General features: G+C 35.6%; 2 protein-coding genes across 2 annotated transcripts; both read left to right on the top strand.

The window, feature by feature from the left end:
* Positions 1-1,649: 1,649 nt before the first annotated feature.
* Positions 1,650-7,522, top strand: LOC116020748 (3-phosphoinositide-dependent protein kinase 2-like). The gene is made up of 11 exons (XM_031261267.1): positions 1,650-2,519; positions 3,903-4,083; positions 4,187-4,239; positions 4,913-5,014; positions 5,083-5,191; positions 5,284-5,362; positions 5,453-5,618; positions 6,157-6,291; positions 6,409-6,572; positions 6,687-6,909; positions 6,993-7,522. Exons 1-11 carry the CDS (start codon positions 2,331-2,333, stop codon positions 7,074-7,076), a joined length of 1,485 nt encoding a protein of 494 aa, XP_031117127.1. The 5' UTR covers positions 1,650-2,330; the 3' UTR covers positions 7,077-7,522.
* An 11,645-nt stretch (positions 7,523-19,167) lies between these two features.
* LOC116020913 (bark storage protein A-like) lies at positions 19,168-26,072 on the top strand. Its single transcript, XM_031261479.1, has 6 exons — positions 19,168-19,555; positions 21,787-21,854; positions 21,968-22,123; positions 24,011-24,217; positions 24,878-25,057; positions 25,679-26,072. Exons 1-6 carry the CDS (start codon positions 19,303-19,305, stop codon positions 25,859-25,861), a joined length of 1,047 nt encoding a protein of 348 aa, XP_031117339.1. The 5' UTR covers positions 19,168-19,302; the 3' UTR covers positions 25,862-26,072.
* Positions 26,073-27,154: the final 1,082 nt, after the last annotated feature.

The raw sequence follows: 27,154 nt of genomic DNA, 5'->3' as shown, positions 1-27,154 counted from the left end.
GCCAGGAAGGAAAGAGACAATGAAACAGAGGGGGAGCCCGCGCAACGCAAGAAATATGTTATTCGTTGATGATCCGCCTTGATTAGATTCGTAAACAAGAAACAATGTTTCTCTTTAAAAAAAAAATAGCGCCCTCGGTACTAGGCTGAGGCACAAAGCCTCGGCCATATGCCTCATTATCAAATGGCGTCCACCTCCTCATCTAGAGCGTCCGCATCCTCAAGTGGCGTCAGAGGGGGAGCCCGTGCAACGCAAGAAATATGTTATTCGTTGATGATCCGCCTTGATTAGATTCGTCAAAAACAAACAATGTTTCTCTTTCAAAAAAAAATAGCGCCCTCGGCACTGGGCCGAGGCGCAAAGCCTCGGCCTTGTGCCTCCTCATCAAGTGGCGCCCACCTCGTCATCCAGAGCGTCCGCCTCCTCAAGTGGCGTTGCCTCCTTAAGCGGCGTCCGCCTCCTCGAGTGGCATCCACGATTTTCAGTATACCTAGTGGTCATGGTCCGCCCTGATAAGCAATTATCAATGTACCTATTGGTTATGGACCGCCGTGACTAATTCTGTAAAAAAAAAAAACACTCTATTCCCTTGGGGCCGGCACGATATCCGATCTCGCTAGCTACCTGACGGGAGGGTATTTTCTGGGTAAAGCTTGAGGCTTTGTTACGAAAACACCACACTCTATTAGAGTCGGCACGAGATCCCATCTCGATAGCTACCTGACGGGAGGGTGTTTTTCTAGATCAAGCGGAAGGCTTGGTTTCGAAAACTCCACACTTTAATCCCTTAGGGCTAGCACGGGATCCGATCTCGCTAGCTACCTGACGGGAGAGCTGACCTTCGATCGAGCCTATGGACAGTCGAAGTGAGCTCGCACACAAAACGCCAAAAAAGATAGAACTAGGTCGAGGCCATGCCTCGGTCACTTTTGGTCGAGGCCGAGCCTCGGTCATGTTTGCCTCAGCCGCCCTGTTGGCCTTTCAAAAATAAATAAATAAATAAATAATTCTTATTCATCTTGCTTTACACTATTACTACTCCCTAGTTTGACTCGGCCACGCTCGCAAACTGGGGATCAGGGGTCTGGTGACAGAGTAATTGGGCAAGCAGTACACGACCTAAACCACAAGCATCGACTCGAAGGTAGACAAATGGTCACCCGTTACACAAGGATGGCACTTTAAAGAAGAGTTATACCTTGTTATTACCAGCACTTAGTACAGATAGGATTATATGTACGTTACACAGATAGTTGTTGGTAGTTGAGATAAAAGAAGAATCTGTTGTAGAGTAGAGACACACTTTGTTTCTGACACATGAACACTACTGTACTGATTACCCATTGTATTCAACTACTGTTATTCAATCTCAATATTATCCAGTAACATATTATCGACACAAATTTAAACACAAGTGAAAGTAAAGATTGAGAGAGAGATTTTTAGAGTGCATCAAGTATTTTTCGTATTAGATAGGCAAAAGATAAAAGGCCCATAGCAATATGCCATGGCAGCACCCACTACCCACTTAGTGGTAAACTATTAACTAATGCCATTTTTGGATGGTTCCCCAACTCTAGGAACCTTCGCCCTCCCACTCTCCCTCCATTTCAGGGCTTGCAAACAACACAAATACACTCTTAAATTTCAAAGATAAAAATTTATCAGAAAGAAAGCGAGAATTTCAGAAATATATAAAGAAATTTCAAGAATGGTAGATATGATGCCACCCATCATCATTCTTTCTCATGTGCTCTTCAATCCCTATATGCATATGTACAAGTAAAATATATACATACACATATACACACAAGCATTGCATCTATCGCCCTTAGCCATTCATTCCCCTTGTTCTGAATTTACCCCCCGGCTTGCTTTCTAGGGTTTTGAGAAAAAGAAATAATCATATTAATCATAAAGCTCGCACCTTTTTCAGATAAGCATACACATTTTTTTTCTCATATACATATATCTACATATCTAGGGAATCATTTGCTTTTGGGTGTCTTTGACATATGGGTTTTGCTTTATCAGATTGGTTTCTCAAAGAAGAAGAGTGATATAGAGAGAGAGAAAGAGAGAGAGGGACATATATACATATGACCATATGTATAATGTAAGAGACTATGATCTGATGTGTGGAGGGATTTCTAATTTCTGTGGTTCTGTTGTTATTCAACGGTCTTTCTTCCCCTTTCATCGGAGGCTGTGAAGACCCAACTCTCTTTTCAAGAATTTTAGAGAGAGAAAGCTTCCTGAAACTTTAGAGAGAGAGAGAGAGATAGAGAAAAGAAGAAGAAGAAGAAATATACACATTGGGCGGTGGTGAGATGTTGGAATTGGTAGGGGAAGAGGGATCTAACATGGAGAAGGAATTTGATTCAAAGGTTAAGCTGCAGAACAGTTCATCCACCAATTCTCAGAGATCCAAAAGCTTTGCATTCAGAGCTCCCCAAGAAAACTTTACCATCCAAGACTTTGAATTGGGCAAGATCTATGGAGTTGGTTCATATTCCAAGGTCAGTTTTTTTTTTTCTTCTTCTTCTTCTTCATTTTATTTTTCTCTAAAGCCATTCTTTTGAATTCTTGTAATTCTTGATTTTTCACATATTGATTTTTCTTGATTTTTTTTTCCATCTTACTGGAATGAGTAATTCTACATTGAAAATTGTGTTTCTATCTATCCTTTTTCTTAGTATTGCATTTTTCTGGAATGGTTGTGGGCAATGGGGGGAAGTGAAGTGGATTTTGGAGAATGTGTGGACTATTGAGGCTATGTTTGGGAAAGCATTTGAGAAAGTAATTGTGTATAGGACTCATGAGCTTTCTATTTAGGTGTTTGGAAACATAAATCTGTGTTAATATCTGAGCTTTCAAACAAGAATTTTCATATTGTAATAGCTTTTACCTGTATGTGAATTTTTGTATTTTACCTAAGGGCATTCTTACAATGTGAAAAAAGGAGTAAATGTAACAACATGGTTTCTTTTGTTTTCCCCTTGATTTGATACACTTTTTTTTTTTTTTTTTTTTTTTTTGNTTTTTTTTTTTTTTTTTTTTTTTTTTGGAACCATATTGATGGTGCCCAAGTACTTGTTCAGATGTGGTAAATCAATCTTAAGTGCATTTGGGGAGAAGGAAATGTCATTTTCTGATGGATATCAGGATCATTAGTGCATTTAGAGACACTATAATTATCTGAATAATTTTAAGGTTCCCAAAAGCATAATTTAAACCTCAGATGTAGGTGAGATAAGATGGTAGATTGGCATATTGAGGTCAGTGCAGATACCCTCTGAGAACAAGTTTCAATTGAACAGCTTTGGAAGAAGGCCTTTAGCAGTCTAAAAGCAGGGAGTTGATGACACAAATTCTGCAGATATTGTTTATATAGTTCAGCAATGTGATGTTGCCTTACAGTTTATATATGTGGCTATGATGGAGCCAGTAATGTGATCATCTGTTATTGTCCTTGTATTACTTGGGGAAATGCTTTTGCTTGGAATGGTTTTTTTTGGGTAACGAGGTAAACTCGCTGCCACTATGTGCACTGGGTAAACCCCACTTTGTAACCCTAGCTGGCAAAGGATTACAAAGAGGTAAACCGACCTAAGTTGCCCATAGTTGACCGGCTCAAACCAAGAAGGGCAATTGGCTAACCTTGTGGTTACCAATTCAACAACCTGAGGAAAGTGGCTCGCCCCTTCCCTCCCTATCCTATGGTGGGACTAGTGGTGCTATACTTCTTTTCAACTTTATCCTTGAGAATGTATCCTACCATTACTCTCGTGCATTTCTGGGAACTAGAGAACCTCAAGTTCTATACTTTCTATTTTTCCCTGAATAGGATATGCTTAAACAGTGCCGATTCATTCTTATTTTTAACCTATTATTATGAACAGGTTGTTAGAGCAAGAAAGAAAGATACTGGAAATGTTTATGCCTTGAAAATCATGGACAAAAAGTTCATCACCAAGGAAAATAAGACTGCTTATGTTAAATTAGAGCGCATTGTACTTGATCAGCTAGATCATCCTGGCATTGTGCGACTATACTTTACGTTTCAAGACACCTTTTCACTATGTGAGTACTTTGCAAATTCTTCATTCAGAGCTGTGCCATCTTTTCGTAATTTCCTTTTCTGCTGCACCTGGCCATCTGAAATGCATTTTGTTTAATTGTGAAGATATGGCACTTGAGTCCTGTGAAGGTGGAGAACTTTTTGATCAAATAACTAGGGTAAGTAGAACTTTGCTATTTTAATTTAAAAGAAAATCATCAGTCTTTCAATTTAATTGTTTGGTGTTACTATGAATTTGTGGGTAGCATATGGGCTTCATTATGTAGCTGAGGTTCTTCTATGCTTTGTTTTAACATTCGATTAAGACTCTTTTGGTGACAAGGGAAACCCGCAGTCACTACTCGAGGTTGTGCATTGGGTAAACCCCGCCTTGTAACCCTAGCCGACAAAGGACCACAAGGAGGTAAACTAGCCTAGGTTGCCCATAGTTGTCCGGCTCTAACCATGAAGGCTGGGATTCGAACTCGTGACCTTGTGGTTACAAGTTTGTATCATTCGTTCGATTAAGACTCTTCTGTTCATGAAAGTGGTGAAAATGTTAATGCAACTCAACTAAGCCTTAATCCCAATTTAATTTATGCAAGCTTCATGGATTCTATTTCTTCATTATGGTTATGCAAGAGGGTATAAAGACAATCGATATTTAGTGATGTACTTGTTGCACATATATATTTAATATATTCTGACTTATGGCCCTTACCTACCGAAAGTTTCTTCTTGTATCTGTCAACTGCCCATCATTCTTTTTCCCATTTATGTGAAAAGAGGTTAGCAGATTATTTTCCCGTGTTTCTCAAGTTTGTCTCTGTGTTTTGAATTTCATGGGTGCAGAAAGGGCGTCTGCCTGAAGATGAGGCTCGTTTCTATACTGCAGAAGTTGTGGATTCTCTTGAGTACATACATAGTATGGGATTGATACATAGAGATATTAAGGTATATTTCTATATCAATGACGGTTAAGTCTCTCATAGGAAGGGTGCTGAGTGTTTTATAAATGGCAGCCGGAGAATCTGCTGCTTACTACAGACGGGCACATTAAGATTGCCGACTTTGGGAGTGTTAAGCCGATGCAAGATAGTCGAATAACAGTCCTACCAAATGCAGCGTCAGGTAAATCATTGATGCTATGAGAATGCAAATTTCCGAACAAGGACAGATTGGTTTTACCTCTGTTGTTGAATAATTTGCCGACCTTTTTCCAGATGATAAGGCTTGCACCTTTGTCGGAACAGCTGCTTATGTCCCTCCAGAAGTTTTAAATTCCTCGCCTGCAACTTTTGGGTACGGAGGAGCTCTTTTCATTAGAGTACAAGGGTTATTATTTCTCCAAATTTTTCCCGTGTAATAATCCCTTTTAATGCGTTATTTTAGAAATGACCTCTGGGCGCTCGGCTGCACGTTGTATCAAATGCTCTCGGGGACATCTCCCTTCAAAGATGCTAGTGAATGGCTTATTTTTCAAAGAATTATTGCCAGAGATATCAGATTTCCAAACTACTTCTCTGATGAAGCCAGAGACCTTATTGATCGGCTGTTGGTAAGCTATAGATTCCTCTTCACTACCTCTTCCTCAATCTCTGTTATTTCATTCACATTCCTACCGTCTTAAATTGTTTCATTTGCTAGTCTTACAGACAAAAAATGCTTATTTATGAGTTATGACATATTTAAAGAGGTTTCTCCTAGTTCGTGGCAAGGTTGCAGGAGGCGCTAGGTGCTAGTTAGCTGCCAAGGGGCGCCTACCGCCTAGGCGACCGAGTAAAATAATAATAATAATGTGTAGCCGCCCTAAACCCTAAAAAAACACTCGGCTGAGTTATGCGCCGACTCGGCTGAGTTGGGCGCCAACTCGTCTTAATTAGGTGCCGAGTCGGGTTTCTAGTCGGCCGGCCAACTAAAAGGCGCCCTGGCACCTAGGCGGCCGACTAGGCCGATTTTTACAACACTGGTTCATGGCATAATTGCCCTATTTTAGTGTCTTTGTTTAAGATTCCAAAATGGCGTTAACTAGCATTTGCATACAGTGATCATCTTTTACGTATCTAACTTCTCATTTGCATGATACAATAACTCAGGATATTGATCCTAGCAGAAGACCCGGTGCAGGACCTGACGGTTATGCTTCGCTTAAAAGTCATCCTTTCTTTAGAGGGGTTGACTGGGAAAATTTGAGGTCTCAAACCCCTCCACGGCTAGTTATGGAACCAAAAGTATACTGTCCTCTTTCGACATATTTTGCTTGCTTCGAGATTCTTTTTAGTATTTATAAAATGAATTAACATTTTACTTCTTTCTAACGTGGGCGTCGTGGGGTGTTAAATTTTCAGTCTCATTCTTCTAATAGCGGAGGTGATGACCAAGAATCGTGGAATCCCTCACATGTGGGGGATGGTTCAGCTAGAACAAACGATGGAAATGGTGGAGCCTCGTCTTCTGAAGCTGCCGGTAGCATCACTAGGCTAGCTTCAATTGATTCTTTCGATTCAAAATGGTACGTTTTTATGCTTTCTTCCTAAAATTGTTAGTTTGCACTGAAATACTTCGTCTTCCATCTTGGGTACCCGAATTTGCCTATCAAAACTTCTTTTTTCTTATCCGGTAACAGGCAACAGTTTTTAGAGCCTGGTGAGTCAGTTCTCATGATCTCCATGGTAAAAAAAATACAGAAGCTTACTAACAAGAAAGTACAGCTTATCCTCACAAACAAACCGAAGCTTATTTACGTAGACCCATCGAAATTGGTTGTGAAAGGGAATATTATATGGTCCGACAATCCGAATGATCTCAACATCCAAGTCATTAGCCCTTCAAACTTCAAGATTTGCACAGTAAGTTCCTTAGTAATTTCCCGGTTGCCCAGTATATAATTCCGACTTGTTCATTGAATATACATATATATGCAATAACACAGCCAAAGAAAGTCCTAACGTTCGAGGATGCTAAGCAAAGAGCATTGCAATGGAAAAAGGCGATTGAAGCTCTTCAAAACCGGTGAATGGCTCTCCTGTCAATTTTCTCACAGCACATTCTTTGGTTGTAACAACATCATAGAGCAACAATACGCAATCTGGAAACAGTTGGATGCCAAGAAATGAGGAACATCATCAAAAGCCGAGTCAAAAGTTAAAACTTCTGGCCCTATCCCGGGGAAATCTGAATTGATGGAGGGAGCAAGTTGGGAAGTAGTTGAATGGCCTTTATTTTGTTGTCTGGGAATATATATATATATATATATCTTTTTGGGTTGTGGAATTATTGCTTCCTTTCTGTTAGGTAGTGAAGGCCATCAATGTATGCCAGAGAGAAAACAACAATATGAGCACTGGACAAGAGGGAAAAAGGCCAGAAAACAGTTTTGGTTATGTTACTTGTAAGTTGAAACCCTTCATGTATTGATGGAAATATTAGCTGTGAATGAATTTGATTTGTTAATTGCCTCCATGGATCATCATCTCTTTCCAGTATTAGCTGCAAGGATAGTTGGCTTTTGTCTTTGGGTAATGTTAATTTGATGAGATTATTGACTCAGTTTTCTGGTTTTGCCTAGTCATAAGGTAGACCCTTTTAGGCAATTGTCATGGTAGGGATGTAAATGAGTCGAGTCTGAGTAATCAAAGCTCAAAGCTTAGCTTGATTGAAAAAATCGAAGCTCAAGCTTGGGCTCGATTGAAAAAATCGAAGCTCAAGCTTGGTTCAAAGTTGACTAAATTTTATTCCGTAATTTTTTTGAGGTTGAGCTTGACTCAAATATACTTGATAGTAATTTTTTTTTCTAGTTTTTATACAAAAAGAAACTACAATAATAAATAGAGTTAATATCTAATTTGGTTCCTTGATTATACACATTTACGTAATTTTCTCATTGACTTTAAAAGTTTTGGAGTATATATTTGAGTGACTCTCTTGTGATACTGTCTCACAGATAAATATCTGTGAGATGGGTTGGGTTAAGATGAAAATGTAATACTTATACTAAAAAATGTAATACTAATCAAGAATAAAATGTTTCTTACTTAAAAGTGTAATGCTTTTAAAGAAAATGGTAATACTTTTAAATCAAAATATAAAAGTATTATATTTTTTCTTCAAAAGTAGTACAATTTTTCTTATAAGTAACAAACAATTTATTTTTGATTAATATTACATTTTTCAATATAAGTATTACATTTTCATCTTGACCGACTCGTTTCACAGGCATGGTCTCGCATAAGTTTTTCCCTACATATTTTGGTCATTTGACTATTGGTTTTGTACCTAATTTAGTCTTATGTTAGAGAAATCGTTAAATGGCCATTAAATTTGAGGGTAAAATAGATATTTCGATAGTTGAGGGACCATTTCTTGCATTATTTCGATAGTCGAGAAACCAATTTAAGAATCACATTTTGTGAATTTTGTTATATTTGGACTTTTTTTCTTTTTAAATTTTGAACTATAGTAAAAGAATTGAAATGTTATATGATGGATAAGGGTCCACCTTAATTGCATTGTAGAGCTTAATCTAAAACGACATTCAGATTATGTGCATGCAATTAATATATTATTTGCCTTCATTAATAAATTATGTGTCTACTACAATTAAGATATTATATATACGATTAACATATTTTATATTCCAATTACATGCACATAATCTGAATGTCGTTTTGGATCGTAGTCCACAATGTAAGGTGGACCCTGATCTATGTTATAATTTTCCAAAAGAATCACAGGTTCACACCTTGATCAAACACTAGGGCCGGTTTACTAACTGGAAATTTTATTCAATTTTCTGTAAATTTAGAAAACTGGAAAACAGAAAACAGAAAACATATTTACTAGCACAGTTTTCCATTTTGAAAACAGGAAATAATTTTTCAGTTTTCTAGAAAACTGAAACACTATAAAAAACTGTTTTCTAAATGGAAAACAGAATCAACTATCATCTATTAGACTATATGTCACTATAACCACATTCTCACCATTATTTACTTACATATTTATTCATTACTATGATTACATTTATTATCATCTTCTTTTACTTATCATCATCTTCTATCCTTTCTACTTACATTACTTATTTAAACATAACTTATTTGATTATGCTTAAAATTATATATTATTCAAATTATCAAAATTAAAAATTGAAATCTATACCACGTTTTATATTTTGATTGAATTCAATTGATTATTGATTTTGGTCCAGATATTAGATATCAAAATTTCACATATATTACTATATTAGAATTCAAAATAAAAATTATATATTACATACATGTCATTCAAATGAATATATCCAAACATATTTTAAATATTAGCTCGAAAAATGTTAATATTATCTAAACTAAATTTTTTGTGAATTTAATAGGTTATTGGTTCATATATATTTTTATTTATGTTATATACAGATATAAATTTGGTCCGGATATCAAATGTAAATTTTTTTTTTTACATATATTAGACTTAAAAGTAAAAAATATATTTATTCTATTTAAAACAAATATATCTTAAAATATTTTAAATATAAAGTCTAAAAATCACTCGAAAATAAACTTATTGTTAATTTTATAACATTAATGTAAAAAAATAAATTTGAAAAAATAAGGGTTAGTAAACAAGTTTTCTAAACAGAAAAAAACAGAGAATAGAAAACAGAAAATGAAAACTGAAAAACAAAAAACAGAAAACAGTTTTCTGTTAGTAAACAGACCCAAATTGTTTGTATATTTTACACTTTCTTTTTCATTTCTAATATTTAATTTCACTTGGATCAGTTGGATGAAAATATGTGTTGCTTCATCTAAATTATAGTTCATTCACAAGTTCTAAAATTAAGTTGTGGAGTTATAAGTTATATCGTATTCCATTTAAACAATTAGCATACGATTATTATCAATTTTAAGTTATGCAATATAAAATATTTACAAAATTACATAATATTGTTGAATATTTTATAATTCATTCATACAAATACAAATCTCCATAGCAAAGACTTTGTGGTCAAGCGGCATGAAGTAACATCTCCTAAATGGGAGGTCATTGGTTTCAAGCCTCAGTGGAGGTGAATGCACATCAGGGCGGTTTTCAGGAGCCTTGTATCTTTTTTTCCTTTTTGTTTTTGTTTTTTTTTTTTTTTTAAGTTTTGCTGGCACAACATTCTCAAAGGATTGAGAGATAAATGCTAAGAGTTATGAATGCTACAACCAAAGTTGATAAGACGTACAACTCAAGATAATCCAAACGGACCCTTAATTCAAAATTGATTTGCATATACAAGAATTGGCCAAATAAATATTTTTAATCTGACCTGGACAAGAACATGGGGCGTGGTAGCCCTTAGTTTCCATCAAAATATGACTTTAACTAAAAAGGTGGATATGATCTTGGACTAACTAATGGAGATTAAGTCTCCTAATTGAATTTTCCATCCTAACATTTCGAACTTCAACCCTAAATTAAATAGATCAGAGTAAACACTAAAAAGAAATAATAATAACACACTATAAAGTATACAGATTTAGTCAAAAGACTAACTTTAGTTTGCATGTCCAAGATCATATCTTGGTCATCTTTGCTGATTTTCTTCTCTTAAAACTTTATCTTAGTTAATTGGCGTGACTTGGCATCCAATTAAATTAACTAAGTTAAGTCTCCATCCTCATTCCCCAATGACTTGGTTATGGCTTTAGTCCAACTGAATTTGGCCATTAATACACAATCAACTTCTTGTAGACGCTTAGCTCGAGCTCTAGTAATTGGACCATCTTGAGTTTGTAGAGGATCCTTATTCCATTTCCTCGAGCTTGTTATGTCAATAATGTCATGGTTTAGCCCTATAAGAAACCGAGCCATTGTGGCTTCCTCAACTTCTTCTATCCGTAATCTTGTTAACAAAGTTTTCAATTCCTGGTCATAATCAAAATCTGTCATAGATCCTTGCACTAAGCCTTGTAGTTTTTAATTTATACAACTCTCTATGGTACCAAGCAGGTACAAACCTTTTTCCCATCACAACCTTCATCTCTTGCCAACTACCAATTGGCTTCAACCCACTTCTCCTCCTACTTGAAGCCAACTTGTCCCACCAAGTGTTGGCAGAATCCTTAAACTCAACTACCGCTAATCTAATCTCTTTTTGTTTTTTATTTTTCTCAGAAGAATGATGACAATCAAACACTCTCTCTACCATTTTCTCCCATTCTATGTATGCCTCCGGATCATTCAATTCTTTGGAAGGAAGGAATCCTCATTTTTATGTTGTCATCTCCATATTCCCTAATGACATTTATATAGTAAATGATTGAATGTATTAATCCAAACATGTCTACTAGAAGTATAAAAAATATTTTGGTGTTGTGAGGTTGAAAATATTATTTATGTTTGGTAGGAAATTTATATTTTGATTGATCAAGAATGTTTTAGAGAAATTAGAGAAGTTGGGTTTACTCTACTTCTCTTGAGTTTGCTTCTCTTGGACTTGCTTCTCTTGAATTTTACTTCTCTTGGTTTTGGTTCTCATGGGTGTTACTTCTCCTGAGTTTTACTCTTTGGAAGTTGACTTCTCGGGAGGTTACTCTTCATATGATTTCTTGAGCGATTGTTGGAAAAATAGCACTAAAATGGCATTTAAGTGGCCATTTTGTGGTACAATTTAAAGTGGGGTCCACAACTGATTTGGGTCGGGCCAAAGTGGATTCGAGTTCTTTGTAGTGAAACGAAGAGATTCATATATTGTACGCTCAAAATGGATAATGGGTGAATGAGAAATTGGTTCTCAAAGTAGACCCATTTGAGATGGAATTTGAAGTGAGGAAAAGCTTATGTAGCTTTGTCCCACATTGGTTTGGAAGGAGGATTTGCCCCACTATAAATACAAGAGGCTTTTTAAGGCTAATTGACTTGTATGGCATAGAGGCTCTCTCTCGCGCGCAAGGGGTGGGTGCAAATCAAATCCCAAAATGAGCCTGAAAAGGCTTGACTCGTGTACGCCGGCACCTGCGGGCTAAGTTATGCCATATTTTCGAACAAGTTTTCCATCTTCGAACCACATGAGATCGCGTGCGAGTGCGATGTCGAGCGGCCCGGGCTGGCGCGCGTCCGGTGTCTCGAAGCATGCACTTCTCGACGTCTCGCGGCGCGGGCGATGTCGTCTCGCACCGTGACTTTAGTGACCTCTCGAACGCGACGTTTCACCTATTGTGTCCGTTCAAAAATGACTCTTGATATTACGGAATTAATTTGATTAATTCCAATCATTATTTTCAGAGTTATTTTGTGAATAATGGACTTGGTAGTGGGTGTAAATGTTGGTTAGTGGCAGAATTAATTTTCTGCTAGTGGGAGTAGGTTACTAATGGATTATCAATGCCATGATTAATGCTATGATCCAGTCTCCTCTACTATATATTCGTAGGTGAGCAGTAGTTTTAGAAGACACGAAAAAACACACAAAGTACACTGGTTTTTCTCCCTCAAAATACTGCTCATCATCCCTTTTAGCCACCTGCGTTCATCCCACGTCCTAGTTGGCCGGATCCAAGTTTGTGTGCTCAAACATTGGATCGTAGTACGTTTTATCCTGGGAAACCTAGACCGCAACGCTCCAGCACCCCAGGAGGTGGTAAATAAGGTTTTAAGGATAGTGGCAACACGACTCGTGCTTCCAACCACCCGAGATCGTCCAGTTTTCATCCGAAGTTATTTATCAGGTTTATTCAACCTTGTGTAGGTTTTATTTTCTTGTGTAATTATCCTTCGTGGATATTTCTGTTGTAATTTCCATTTTCTATTGAATTTCGAAAATCATTTTCCTACAGTCTTAAAACCTTAATTATCTCTGCTTCTACCCCTTTCTGATTCTCGAATTTCTGGAAAGAAATGGAAAACCCGTTGCCAGTAGCCAACTTTGAGGGTGAAAATCCTAATGTTGTTAAAAACTACAATGGTGGGAACGGCAACAATGTTGCACATTCTCAGGCACCAGTGAACGTAGGTTCACAAGGGGGTGTCGGCTCTAAGGGGTATATCCCCACGATGAGGGTACCTACGGTACCAAGTGGTTCGGCTGAAAAACTGGACAAGTTTTCGGGATCATATTTTAAGAGGTGGCAGCAAAAGATGCTGTTTTACCTTGCTACTCTCGGCTTGTCAAGGTTCTTGACTGAGAAGGTTCCTGTGTTGAAGGAATAGGATGCTCAGTCAGTAATAGCAGTTGGGCTTTGGAAGGATTCTGACTTCCTTTGCCGCAACTACATTCTGAATGGGTTAGTTGATTCCCTTTACGATGTTTATCATAAGATTGACACAGCCAAGGCGCTGTGGGAAGTTTTGGACCACAAGTACCGAAGTGAGGATGCCGGGGCAAAGAAATTTGTGGTTGGCCGGTTCCTCGACTTCAAAATGGTGGATTCAAAGACTGTGCTCAGTCAGGTTGAAGACTTGCAGTTGCTCTTCGATGAGATCCGTGACGAGGGCATGGTGATTAGTGAATCCTTCCAAGTGGCGTCCATGATCCAATTGCTGCCTCTAGGATGGAAGGACTTCAAGAACTACCTGAAGCACAAGCGGAAGGAGATGAGCCTGGAGGACCTGATCCAGTGACTCCAAGTCGAGGAGGGGAACAGGAACAGTGATGGAAAGGGACCTCTCGTGGGAGGTGCCAAGGCCAATGTGGTGGAGCACGGTCAGAGCTCCAAGAAGGGCAAGCAAAAGCTGGGTCCGAGAGGTGGCATTACCAAAGGCAAGTTCCAAAGGAAGTGCTACAACTGTGGCAAGATTGGCCACAAGGCTACGGAGTGCAAGGCTCCAAAGAAGAAGAACAAGGGTTCTGAAGCCAACGTGGTTGGTGACGTGAGCCAAAAGGTAGCCGAGATTAGCTTTTCGGCTATGGTCACGGAAGTGAACCTAGTGGGATCCAATCCACGCGAGTGGTTCATTGACACCGGTGCAACAAGGCACTTATGCTGCAACCGGGAGATGTTCAGCACCTTTGAGGCCGTTGAGGGCGAGAAGGTCTGGATGGGAAACTCTGCTCAGTCCGCTGTGGAGGGCGTGGGCAAGGTGATTCTAAAGATGACTTCCGGGAAGGAACTGACATTGAACAATGTGCTATATGTTCCGGACCTTAGGAAGAATCTTGTTTCTAGCTCGTTGTTGAACAAGCATGGATTCAAGATGGTCTTCGAATTGGACAAAGTAGTTTTGTCGAAATTAGGGATGTTTGTTGGTAAATGTTATCTAACTGACGGGCTTTTTAAGCTCAATGCAATGCATGTTATCAATAATAAAAGCAAAGTTAATTATGTTTACTTGCTTGAGTCTTCCAATTTGTGGCATGGTAGACTAGGTCATGTTAATTTTAATTCTATGCGTAGATTAATATTAGCATGAACCATATCCCTAATTTTCAAGTTAATGCAAATAAGTGCGAAATTTGTGTCGAGGCAAAACTAACTAAAGCTCCCTTCAAATCAGTTGAAAGGGAAACTAAGCCACTAGAATTGGCTCATAGCGATTTGTGCGATTTTAGATCGATTCAAGCGAGATGTGGTAATAAATATTTTATCACGTTTATCGATGATTGCACATGACTTTGCTATGTGTATTTGCTAATGAGCAAAGACGAAGCCAAGGAAAAATTCGTTCTTTATAAGAATGAAGTGGAAAACCAACTTAATCGAAAGATTAAAAAGGTTAGAAGCGATAGAGGTGGTGAGTACGAAGTACCTATCGGTGACTTTTGTGCGAGTGTTGGAATAATACACGAGTGTACTACACCTTATGCACCTCAATCGAATGGTGTTGTCGAACGAAAGAATCATACATTGAAAGAAATGATGAATGCGATGCTTATAAGTTCGGGCCTACCTCAAGGCATGTGGGGTGAGACGATTTTGACAAGTAATTACCTTTTGAATAAGGTACCTCACAAGAAGCTCGATAAGACCCCTTATGAGCTGTGGAAAGGTAGGAAACTTTCCTACCAATACCTCAAAGTGTAGGGGTGTCTTGCCAAAGTTTTGGTTCCAACACCAAAGAAAATAAACATAGGTCCAAAGACGGTGGATTGGTATCTTTATTCGATATGCACACAATAGTAGTGCTTATCGGTTCTTAGTACATGAGTCCCATAATCCGGACGTACATAAAAACACTATAATTGAATCAAGGAATGCATGTTTCTTTGAAAATGTATTTCCTTGTAGGTCTAATGAGGGACCAAGTGCGTCACCTCGAGAGGTTGACGAACCATGTACATCACTTCGAGAGGTGGATGTTACTATGGACAATGATGGCGGGCATTCTGAGGAAATACCCGAGCTCGAGCCGAGACGTAGTAAACGGGCGAGAGTTGAAAAATCATTTGGTCCAGATTTTCTAACATACTTGTTAGAGTATGATTCGAATACTCTAACTTGTTTGATAGAAAATGAACCGGATTTTCTATCTTGTTTGATAGAGAACGAGCCTCGGACTTACAAAGAAGCCGTGACTTCTACGGAAGGTCCGATGTGGAAGGAAGCGATCAAAAGTGAAGTGGATTCTATCCTACAGAATCACACTTGGGAACTTGTTGATCTTCCTCCGGGTTGTAAACCTTTAGGATCCAAGTGGGTCTTTAAAAGGCAAATGAAACCGAATGGTTCCATCGAGAAGTATAAGGCCAGACTTGTAATCAAGGGTTACAAGCAAAAAGAAGGCCTTGATTACTTCGATACGTATTCTCCTGTGACGAGAATAAATTCCATCAGGATGATACTTGCCATAGCCGTGTTGCGGAATTTGGAAGTTCATCAAATGGATGTGAAAACAGCTTTCTTAAATGGCGAGTTAGATGAGGAAATCTATATGGACCAACCCGAAGGGTTTGTGGTTCCAGGCCAAGAAAAGGAAGTGTGTAAATTAGTTCAATTGCTCTATGGTTTGAAACAAGCGCCTAAGCAATGGCACGAGAAGTTTGACCATTCGATGTTAACTAATGGGTTTAAAATAAACGAAAGTGACAAATGTATCTACGTTAAGGAAACGGTAGATGGCTACGTCATTCTTTGTTTATATGTGGATGATATACTCATCGTTGGTAGTAATGATCGAATGATCAAGTCTACCAAGAACATGTTAAACGCAAGATTTGACATGAAGGATATAGGTTTGGTCAATTTAATCCTTGGGATTAAGATCATTAAAAGACCTAATGGTCTTGTGTTGAGCCAATTTCATTATGTTGATAAAATCCTTGAAAAGTTTAACAAGGATGATAATCAATTAGCTAAAACACCATTTGATAGAAACTTTCAACTGACCAAAAACCACGGACAGTGTATCTCTCAAGTAGAATATGCTCGGGTTATTGGTAGTTTGATGTATCTTATGAGTTGTACAAGGACGGATATTGCCTTCGCGGTTAGTAAACTTAGTAGGTATACTAGCAATCCCGGTGAAATGCACTGGAAGGCAATAGTGAGAGTCATGAGATGCTTGAGGTATACTCGTGATCTCGGACTGCACTATGTAAGATATCCCACTGTACTCGAAGGGTATAGCGATGCGAGCTGGATATCTGACATTAAGGATTCTAAATCCACGAGTGGCTATGTGTTTACACTAGCCGGTGCAGCCGTTGCGTGGAAATCTTCCAAGCAAACAGTAATAGCTAGATCCACAATGGAATCTGAAATGATTGCCTTGGACAAATGCTGTGAAGATGTTGAATGGCTACGCCATTTTTTGGAAGATATTCCTAGTTGGGAAAGACCTGTACCTCCAAATTGTGTGCATTGTGATAGTCAATCAACAATTGGGAGAGTAAAGAGTCATATGTATAATGGTAAGTCTAGACATATGTGTCGTAGACATAACACCATTAAACAACTTCTCGCAACTGGTGTTGTCTCGATTGACTTCGTGAGGTCAATAGACAATATAGCGGATCCGCTAACCAAAGGGTTGAGCAAAGAAGTTGTCGAGAAGTTGGCACGAGGAATGGGTCTAAAGCCCTTGGACTAAAAATTCCATAGTGGATACCCAACCTAGCTGGCACCTAGGTTCAATGGGACAACTAAATTATGGAATAGCATGTCACTGTGGGGGTCCCGGACTCCCTACGACTCCTCGTTAAAACAGTGACTCCCGATCGAGGCTAGCACACTAGTGCTTTAATGATTCGATTGTCATCGGACATATGTAATGTTGATGGACATGTGTTGAGTTGCGGGAAACTCGAGAAAGAATCACCTATGTGAGAGAGAAGTGTGGGTCGCTTCAAAGGAGAATTGAACTGGGCTCAATTCTTTAGAAACTCTTGCAGAACCAGGCAGGTGTCCCACGACCAAAATGGGCATAGTCATGAGAACAGGACGTGGTTGGATGGTTCCTGTGTGAGATTTGTCAATGTCTACACAAACGGCAGTCGGTTCAAAGACACCGTGTTCTACCGTACAGCCAATAGAGTATATAGATCTCACAAGGCAAGGTTCAAAGGGTTACACCTACCTCTGCTATGTAGGAATCAACCGTTGAATGCAGTTGTTTTCGATTTCAAAATTCCCTTGAAAATCATATTTTCATTCATGTGCGGGATTGTTGGAAAAATAGCACTAAAATGGCATTTAAGTGGCCATTTTGTGGTACAATTTAAAGTGGGTTCCACAACCGACCCACACACACATGCATTTTTTTTTTGTTTTTATAGGTCGCCGCTTAGGTACCGCCTGACTAGCGCCTAGCGCCTACTGCAACCATGATTATTATAGTGAGACATTTTATTGAATTTCATTTTATGCACATTGTAGTCTTATTACAACCCTACTAAATTATAATTCTAATTCAACTACGGTTTCATTGGACAATATACATTCAAATATATGAGATTGTTATTCAGTTTCATTTTATATACCTTGTAGTTTTATTACAACACAACTAAAGTATCATTTTGAAATAACTACAGTTTCATGCTTTCATTTAGGGTCTGTTTGGAAAGCAGGAAAATGACTTCTAGAAAATGTTTTCTGGAAAATGAGTCATTTTCCGGAAAACAGTTTCATTTACAGTGTTTGGATGTATTATGCAAAACTGTCTTTGTGTGTTTGGTTCATTTTTTGGAAAATGGATAAAATTGTATAATTAAACATTATAATTGTTTTATTTAAAATATAAAAACTTATAATAGTTATTAAAATAATGGTATTTAATAAAAAAAATAGAATTTATAAAAAAAATAAAAAATAAAAAAAAATAAAAAATAAAAATAAATGTAGCAAAGGTTTTCGGCGGTTTCCCCATCTTCTTGGTCCATGGTCATGGGTGATATGGCTTGATTTTGGTCGAAAACATGCGAAATAGCTATTCTGGCGATTTCGTAAAATGACTTACGGAAAAAAATTCCGTAAGTCATTTTCCGGAAAAATGAACTGATTTTCATGGGTCAACGGAAAACATTTTCCGTTGACCACATTTTTCGAACGTTGCCAAACACATAAAACTCAGAAAACATTTTCCAGATGTCATTTTACGGGTTACCAAACACACCCTTAATAATATACACTCAATATGTGAGACATGTTAGTTATTAAGTTTTTTCATACATACTGTAGTTTCATTTCAGCAAAAGTAAAGTATCATTTCAATTCAACAACAGTTTTATTTGATAATATACATTCAATATGTGAGAAATGTTATTCAGTTTCATTTTATACATAGTGCAATTTTCATTAATTCAACACAACTAAAGTATCACTTCAATTCAATAACAGTTTCTTTTGATAATATAAACACAATATGTGAGACAAGTTATTCAGTTTCATTTTAAATACAATGTAGTTTTATTTTGTTCTGACACACAAAAAATACAAAATTTGTTAAAATTTAACAATTGTCGTTTCTCTAAGTAAATAAAGGACACTGATTTTGAACCATGGTAGTGTGGACCATGGTCCACCTTATAACAACCGACAAACTGTCTATTTAGGGGAGATGGAGAAGAATTTAGGAAATCTTCTGCAAATAAACAATAGCTAAGCAGACGTTAATTAGTCTCATGTTTCACATGCTGGGTATATATATGAATATAATTCATCATAAAAAATTCCATCAATAATTACACTCTTTGCTCCTATAAATCTGCCAGCTCCGAACAGACACTTGAACAACACAGACCAACATAATAGACCATCATTTCTTGAGATCGAGCTTAGCTTAGCTTAGCTTGTTGGAGATTGGAGGGAGAGAAAATTAAGCAAATAAAAATGGGTGCAAAACAGCAGGGAAGCAGGGCATCAGTGGTTTTAAGGATGTTGGGTTTGATGTTGTTTGTTGTGCAGGTGATTCCTAGTCTGGGAATTCCACAGCAGAGGTTGAGATCTTTGAGTATAATAAGGAAGATGAATCAGAAAGGGCCTTACATTGGTCTTGTCACTGTTTATCCTCCTGAGGAGAATGCCTTCTTTGCCACTGGTGCCTTCCAACCTCACCCACAACACCCCTTTGTAGATTTATCAGGTAAGTTGTATGTTGACTTCAATTTTTTTTTTTTTATTTTTTATAATACTTTGGCTCCACCTAGGCACCTACTTTTATTGGTCACACCTAATCTCCATGAAAAGATAGGGGTAAATAGAATAATATTAAATGTATTTCATTTTTTTTATATTTAGAGATAATACCAACTGGGTCCTCCGAATATAGTAACATCGTCATGTTTAGTCCTAAATTTTCAATTTAATCCCCCGTAGTCCTACTTTCAAATTTAACAAGTCTTGGCCCTTCTGTTAGTTCAAGGACAAAGTTAAATTTGAAAATTGATGAACCATGGGTGATTAACTTGAAAGTTAAAGGACAATGGGTAGTGTAACTTAAAAGTTGAAGAACCACGTATGATTAAATTGAAAATTTATGATTAAATATAGTGGTATCACTATACTCAAAGGACCTCGGCTGGTATTAACTCTTTTATTTATTAGACATGTTTTGATTGATTTATTATAAAAGTTATACTCTTATCTTCCCATATTTTATGTATTTGTTTGGTAAAGGAGTATTGACTGAAGTTATTTTAAATTCAATTTTTCTTAATATTAAATTTAATATTAGTATATGAAATTTATATATTTAGAAACTATATTGAAAATATTATTACATAAAAATTAGATTTAAAAATAATTAAAAAATACATAAGAAAATAAGCAAAGAAGTAACAATTAAATAATAGTAAATTGGAAATGTAAAAAGGGATAAAGGGGTAATTTTGTTTTTGTTTCAAATTTTTTTTTTAAAATAAATGTGATCATTTTGGTCATAAGTCATAACTCATATGTCTAGTGAAAATGTTCATAATACCCTTTAGAAATATTTCTGTGATTCAGTCTACACCATTTTGACTTTTTGAGTATTCTGATGTTGATAATACCCTTTAATTTTTTGCATTTCTTTTCTTACTAATTCTAATATTCTATGTATTTCATGTTGTGTGACTGTGTGTTCTAACTTTCTAAAAGCAAAACGAAAGTTGGTGAAAAATATATTATCTTCATCATCAAATTTTGTTTTTGTTATGTTTTGTACTGTGTGTGTTTTTTGAAAAAATGTTTGTCATATATACTATAATATGCTCACTTTTCAACTGCGCATTAGCGAAATGACTACAATATACTTAATCTTTATGTCTTTTTCTATACTTGTCATTTATCGAATAATTTTTTTAATAATAATGTATCTTGCATTTTATAATTGGAGATTTGATATCGAGCATTGTGCAATGTTATAATTCTATAGTCGTTTAAGAGGTTTGACTAACATCACAATATAATTTCAAAGAAAGGTCAAATAAGTCTCTCAACTTTATACGAATAATTAGATTTATGAACTTTAAAAAGTTATAATTAAACACTTCAATCTACCATTTTTTATGCACCTAAACATAATAGCTAAACCTGTAAGAACATCCTTATCAATGTAGTTTATTCACGATTTTTGAGTAGTTTTTGTAATTGTGATTAGGAAAGAGAAAATGGGAAGGGATGAAAAAAAAAAACAAAACAAAACAAAACAATTTTTTTTTTAAAAAAAAATTAAATATCAAAACTGTCAGGCACGCCTGACGCACCCGCTAAGCGCCTGATGTGCGCGAAACGTGCACAACAGAGGGTAAAAAAAAAATTCCTCTACTGTTCCAAAAACTTGATTTTACAGATGAACCCAACCTTTTCTCTCTCCTTCCTCTCTTTCCTCCCCATCATATTTCACTATTCCAAAAACCTCAATAATTCATTAATATGGATGCTCTAATAACTAGTCATTAGAGTTTTGACAGTCACTAGCCACTAATCGCCTTTGTTGGTAACTTGTAATAACCGATTCGGTGAACGACGGCGACCAGTTAGTAGCCTTCTTTGGTGACAGGTGAGTATCAGCAATGATCAATGGCGATGGTCAATAGTGATTATCATTTGTAATTTTACCGTTAACCAATAGGTTACGAGTAAAGATGACAGGCTTAGATGAATAATCTTAATAAGTTGAAGTGTTTAACTGTAATTTTTTAAAGTTCAAGCACTTAATTGTTTTTTTATATAAAATTTGATAGTCTATTTGATCTTTTTTTTATATATATATAATTCTTTTTTTGGAGTCATGAGCAAAAATACAGTCACTATCTAAGAGTGTATATTAAGTAAATGATGTCTCAATTAGATTGAAACCAACACTTTAATTGATTTGATTGGATTTTGTAGGTAGACGTTTTAGAATTGGGACAGTGATGGGAAAGAAAGTTATCTACGTGAGATGCGGTGTTGGGCTGGTATGTATTTCAAGATTTCAAAAAGAAAAAAAAAACATATAGTTAATTAAATCAAATCATCTTAATATTTGTGATTTTTTAAATCCCATTTCTTATATATTTCTCTTTTTTAGGTGAACGCAGCGGCTACCACACAACTAATGCTGGATTACTTTCACTTGAGTGGAATCATTCATTTTGGCATAGCTGGAAATGCCAACAGTTCCATGTCCATTGGAGATGTTGTGATACCCAAACAATTTGCCAACACTGGTCTATGGGATTGGATGGTAATCTTTCACATTAATGGCATTATAACTATATCAAGAACTTATATAGTTATAGGTAAAAATTTGTGTAAGACCGTATCACGGATTCTTATCCGTGAGACGGATCGGGTTAAGATAATAATATTAAAAAAAAGTTGTAATAGTTATACTGGAAAATGTTAATCAGGAATAAAATGTTTGTTACATATAAGAGAAAATGTAATACTTTTACATTTTGATTTAAAAATATTACATTTTTTCTTCAAAAGTATTACAATTTAAAGTAGCAAACACTTTATTCCTAGCTAGTATTACATTTTTTAGTATAAGTATTACATTTTAATATGGATCAGATCCGTCTCACAACTAAAGATCCATAAGAATATAAGATGGTCTCACACAGTAGAGTCACTCATTAGTTATATGGTGCTAATCGAACACTATTCTAGTCGGGAAGAGAGAGGGGTTGGGAGTCGGCTAACTTCCTCCCTTCTTACTACCCTCTCCCTACTCCTACCTTCATTTTATTTTGGTATATCTTTAATTTTCTTCTAAATTACATGTTTCAATTTGTTTTCTTTAAGTTATGCTATGTAATTCTATTTATAATTTATATGCATTTTATAGTCATCCCAAGGATTTTTATTTTTTAGGTTGGGAGTTAATTAGTTTATTAGAGATTTTATATTTATTTATACTTATTTATTTTTCAAATATAAATTTCTTGATTCTGAACTCAAAAATTATTTATTAGAAAATATAGGAATAAGAGTCAAATAGGTCACTGAACTACACACCAAAATGCAATTAGGCCATCGAACTAAAAAACAATACAATTGGGTCCCTAAGCTACACACATTGATGTAATTTTATCTAAAATGACCTATTTTACCTGATATACCGGTTACCAATTTTTAAAAATAATATTTTAAAATAATTTTACATAAATAATTAATTAAAATTAAAATTAAAATTAAAAAAAAAATTCCTGCCGGAGACCATGGCCGGAGATGAAGGTCCTCGTCTCCGGCCATGGAGAGGAAGACCTTCGTCTCCAGCCATGGCCAGGAGACAAAGGAACCTTCGTCTCCCTGGCCATGGAGACGAATAGTCTCTTCGTCTCCTTGGCCGGAGACGAAGCGGACCTTCGTCTCCATGGCTAGGAGACAAAGCCGGCCGGAGACGATTCGTCTCCGGCCTGCAACTCTTTTTTTTTTATTAGTTTTAATTAATTATTTTAAAATATTATTTTTAAAATTGGTAATCAGCACATCAAGTAAAACAGGTTATTTTGGATGAAATTACATGAATTTGTGTAGTTCAGGGACCAAATTGCATTGTTTTTTAGTTCGATGGCCTAATTGCATTTTGGTGTGTAGTTCAGTGGCCTATTTGACCCTTATTCCGAAAATATATAACTACATTAGATATTTAATTTATATCACAGATCTGTTAGTAACAAAAATCTAACAGATATTTCCATTACATTTTTTTTTATTTAGGTTGATAGAAAAAAATAAAATAAAATATATTGCTAGATTGTTCATTATTATTTGATATATTGTATTCTAATTATTTTGATTAATAATGATATTCATTGCTTTTCGAATTTATGACAAAAATTTTCTTACTTGCCACTATATGAATCAATCATATATTGTATTGGGTATTATTGGTAATAATTTCTAATAGTTTCATTATAATATATATTTGTATCGAGTATCATTGAAACTGTACTATTACCAAACAGAACCTAAGTATAATTGACATCGATATCAATCACCACCTAAAAATTTCTTATATTTCTAACATCAACTTATTTCAAGCACCAAATATAATTGTATTGCACTTTTTTTTTTTTTAATTGTGATGGACTTTGCATGAATTTTGTATTTGTTATGTGGACAGAAACCCAATGGGACAGTTCCAACCAATGATGTTACTCAAATGGACTTCAAGAACTATAATGTACCAAAAGGGGGAGACAACGAATTAGGGCACCTTGGATATAGCACTGAGCAATTCTATTCAACTTCTGGAGACCCAACTGATCCTGAGAGAGTTTTCTGGTTTAATGTAACCAAGGACTGGCTTAACTTAGCTTCTAGCTTGGAGGTAAGAAAATTTTCATTTACATACAGCAATTTTGAATGAGGAGAGAAACACACAACTATTATCAGAGAGTGTGTATGTATTAGGTAAATCCAGTATTTTGACCCTAGCTAGTTGACAAAGAATTACAAGTTAAATCAGTTCAAACCAATAAGACTAATAAGTCCGCCTAGGAGTCAAACTTTTAACTTTGTGATTATTAAGTCAATAGTTTGACTAACTTGGCTAGGGTTATTTCTCATTTATAACAATTTTATTCCAATTCAAGTGCCGCTTGGTTTCTTGTTTTTTTTTTTTAGGATATCAATTGACAACTTAGTTAGCACAAGTTGAGTAGTGAAGTGAGTGATTGATGATACATATTATTTTTATATTCTATAGTGGTATTTTTTTGTTTCTTTTGTTCATGTTTATCTGGGTTTTTTTCCCATAATTTGTTTGGATCATACTATTGCATCTAGGTTAATATATCCCACCAACAATCACAAATTCACAATCCTTAATTTAGTCACCATTCAAGTCGCGCGGTCGTGCATGCCCCATCTATATATAATATTATGTATTGAGTGAGTCTTATATGAGATTGTTTCACGTGAGACGTGTAATATAAATAATCTAATTCCATTCATGGATTTTAACGTGTCTTTTTCAATAATGTTGTAGGGGATGGAATTGGAGCAATGTCTAAATTCAAGCTTGTGCCTCCCACAAAAGCCTAAACTAGTTGTAGGTCTCAAGGGTTCAACTGCCAACCTTTTCCTTGACAATGCAGCATACAGAGAGTTCCTCTTCCAGTCCTTTGAGGTTACCTCACTTGACATGGAAAGTGAAGCTGTTGTGATGGCAAGTTCCTCTTTGCTACTTCTTAATTCATATTATTTAATTCCAGAAAAAGGGGTCAAAACACCCCTAAACATTATACTAGAACTCAATTAGGCTTTCAAACTTCTAAAAGTTGCAATTAAGTTTATTAATATGTTATTTTAGTGCATCAAAATTCAAAAACCAGTTAGTGACCACTGATAGCAGGTCGTTTGAGTTTTGACAATGCTTCGGCTACCTATGTGAAAAAAAATCGACTACTGATGACCAATGAACAGTTGCTTGTCGTCTTCTCCAGTGGAAAAGACTATCACTGGTAGCCAGATCGGGGACCATTCGTCAGTTGTTGATCATCGATTTTTTTCAAAAGGTAGCCAAAACATCACCAGAACCCTAACGACCTGTTATCACTGATCACTAATTGATTTTTGGGCTTTGATGCTCTAAAATGACGTATTGATATGTTTAATTATAACTTTTAAAAGTTCGAGAGCTTAATTGATTTCTCATATAAAGTTCGGACATTTATATATTTAACTCTTTTTATCCCTTTAATTTCTTGTTTAAATACCATGCATGTTACCATAATCTTCATATACGGAGTATATAATGTTAAGACAACATTTTTTTTGCCTCTTGAAGACAAGCTTGTCCAATGGATTCCCAGTAATCGCCATTCGTGGATTATCAGACCTAGCTGGAGCACAAACAGGCAACAACACAATTGATTTGTTTGGACCTCTAGCAGCTTCAAACACTGCCAATGCTGTGATTCAATTCATCAACACTCTGCCAAGATCTGGAAATACTTATAGATATTATTAGGGCTACCATTACAATTGCTCTTTAAATTGTGTTTATCTCAAGTTAAAGTTCCCGGTATTAATGAAGAAGTATTAATCGATTTATTTGCAAGTTTGCCACTTAGTATTGTTTGAAAACAAACATTATATTCCATATCCATTTTATTTATGGAATTGGCCCGGCTGGAGAAACATTATATCCTGTGAGAGTAATTAGATACCCAATTTAGTCATCGACTATAGTGATTTTTTTTTTATTTAGTTATAAACGTCTTTTGTGTTTAATTGGGTCCTCGATTTTGATACGTTTATCTTATTGAGTCATCTGTCACGGTAGCTTAGTAATTTCCCCTTTATTAATACATAATTTAGTCTTCGAATATATCGATTTTACCCAAATTAATCCTTAAGTATAGTAGTTTTCTTGATTTAGTTCTTGATTCTAATCGTCGAGAACTCAATTAGGTAAAATTATCAAAGTCGATAACTCAATTAAACACACAAAAGAAAGTTTATGACTAAAAAAAACAATCACAGTCAAAAACTAAATTGAGTATTATATCTTTACGATTGTCATTTTTCTCATTATATAATAGCATCTAAATACCTTTTTAATTAATGTTTTCTATTTGAGAGCATATGAATTTATGTGTAGGCTATGTTTGGCAAACCTGGCTGAAAATATAGTTGAAAGTTTAAAAGTAGCTGAAATCTGAAAAGCTGTTAAGCTAGCTGTTATGCTTAAAATTAAAATATTTGGTAAAATTGGCTTTTTGATAAGCTAATAAATGTAATAAGACTAAAAAAAAAAGACATTTTCATAAAATTTAAATAGTTTTAAATTTAAATAGGTTTGTTTACATATTAAAATATAAAATAATGAAACCAATATATTTTAATAAAATATAAAGTAAGAACATATATTTGAAAATATATAATGTAAAATAAAATATTTATAGTTCATAAAATTAGTTCATACAAATGTTCAAACACGCAAATGTCAAATTGAGATTACAACCAAACATATTGAAGAGAAAAGACCAAAAGGATTTTAATTGGGAGGATTAAAAGATGTCATTTATTTAAAATAATAAGAATAAAGATAGAAAAAAAAGTTAAAAAGCTAGTAGCTTATTTTTGAAAAGCTACTTTAAGTAGCTTTTCAAAATAAGCTCTTATTTTAGGCTACTAGCTTACTTTAGGAACATTACCAAACAGAACTTATAACTTATTAGTAGCTTAAAATAAGATATAAGCTCCTAAGGCTCTGTTTGGCAGAACTTATTTAGGAGCTTTTAGCTTATTTTAAGCTACT

Source organism: Ipomoea triloba, chromosome 5, assembly GCF_003576645.1.
Source record: "Ipomoea triloba cultivar NCNSP0323 chromosome 5, ASM357664v1".
Taxonomy (NCBI): domain Eukaryota; kingdom Viridiplantae; phylum Streptophyta; class Magnoliopsida; order Solanales; family Convolvulaceae; genus Ipomoea; species Ipomoea triloba.
The sequence above is the reverse complement of the archived record's forward strand: the minus strand, read 5'-3'. Positions and strand labels throughout refer to the sequence as shown.